This window comes from Thermothielavioides terrestris, chromosome 6 (genome assembly GCF_000226115.1).
Source record: "Thermothielavioides terrestris NRRL 8126 chromosome 6, complete sequence".
NCBI lineage: Eukaryota > Fungi > Ascomycota > Sordariomycetes > Sordariales > Chaetomiaceae > Thermothielavioides > Thermothielavioides terrestris.
The window spans coordinates 3,274,848-3,275,849 of record NC_016462.1 but is presented as its reverse complement, the minus strand read 5'-3'; the positions used below and the strand labels follow the sequence as shown (position 1 = coordinate 3,275,849).

Sequence of the window (1,002 nt, the reverse complement as noted above, 5' to 3'; positions counted from 1 at the left end):
AATCGACGTAAATAATTGCAAATCGCTATATATATCCCTAACCTTGACAGCCCCCCCTAACTTTTTCGATGCCCTGCCTAGCACTCTGGCACTCTGGCTCTCTGGCTCTCTAGCTCTCTAGCTCAATGGCACTTGCAATAGCTAAATCGCTCAAAAATACAATAAAATCGAGAGAGGCTAGTTTTGTTTTTTTCTAACTAAGCAACTGCTTATATAATCCTAGATCGCCTACGCCCTGCCTAGACCTCTCGCATAGCCTAGATCGCTAGCGCCCTATATCGACCTCCTATGCAACGACCTCCTACACAATACGCAAGTTGCCTACGCCCTGCCTAGACATTAACACCGTCGACGACGAACCTCCCTACTTTAGAACTCCCTATTTTACACCTAATTCTTTAAGCACTATAGTATATTAATTAAATCTACGTAAAGCGTATATCGTTGATAGCTTACACAGTGCTTAGCGTAGCTAAACACTCGCTTATACTCAGAAGACATAGCTAGGATCGAGAGGAAGTTGAATACTATCTTAGTAAACTGTAGAAACTGCTTAGCATAGGCTATCCACCACTCTAGCGGCTTATCAACCTTCCTAAGCGGCTTAGCAAGGTAACTATCGACTGTATTCTTATAATAGCTTATATCTTTATAGTAGTCGGAAGATATAAGGAAGTAGTTACTTCCTTAGCTCTCTAAGCGTTCTAAATACTTAATAGAAGGTTCTAATTCAACTAGAAGTTCTATATAGGCGTATTGCTTCTAGAAACACTGTTTAAAGGCTATAAAATAGCTTTTACGCTTATTCTTTAGAAGGTATTTTTATATCTACCTCGCTTTATACCTAGGTTATAAGATTATCGCGATCTAGTAAGCTAGTAAGTCGTTGAGTAAGCTAATATATTTTTAAAGCTTTATAATTGCTATTTATATACTATTTTAGATAAATTACGCCTTTAGAGCCGCCTTTTCGTCGTTTATAATTGTTATTGCTTATAAAAA

General features: G+C 38.0%; 1 protein-coding gene across 1 annotated transcript; it reads right to left on the bottom strand.

Moving 5' to 3' along the window:
* Positions 1-405: 405 nt before the first annotated feature.
* Positions 406-633, bottom strand: THITE_2059183 (uncharacterized protein; the record flags this gene model as incomplete). Its single annotated transcript, XM_003658180.1, has 1 exon — positions 406-633. A coding segment is annotated over one exon (228 nt), but the record flags the coding sequence as incomplete, so codon positions are not given.
* Positions 634-1,002: the final 369 nt, after the last annotated feature.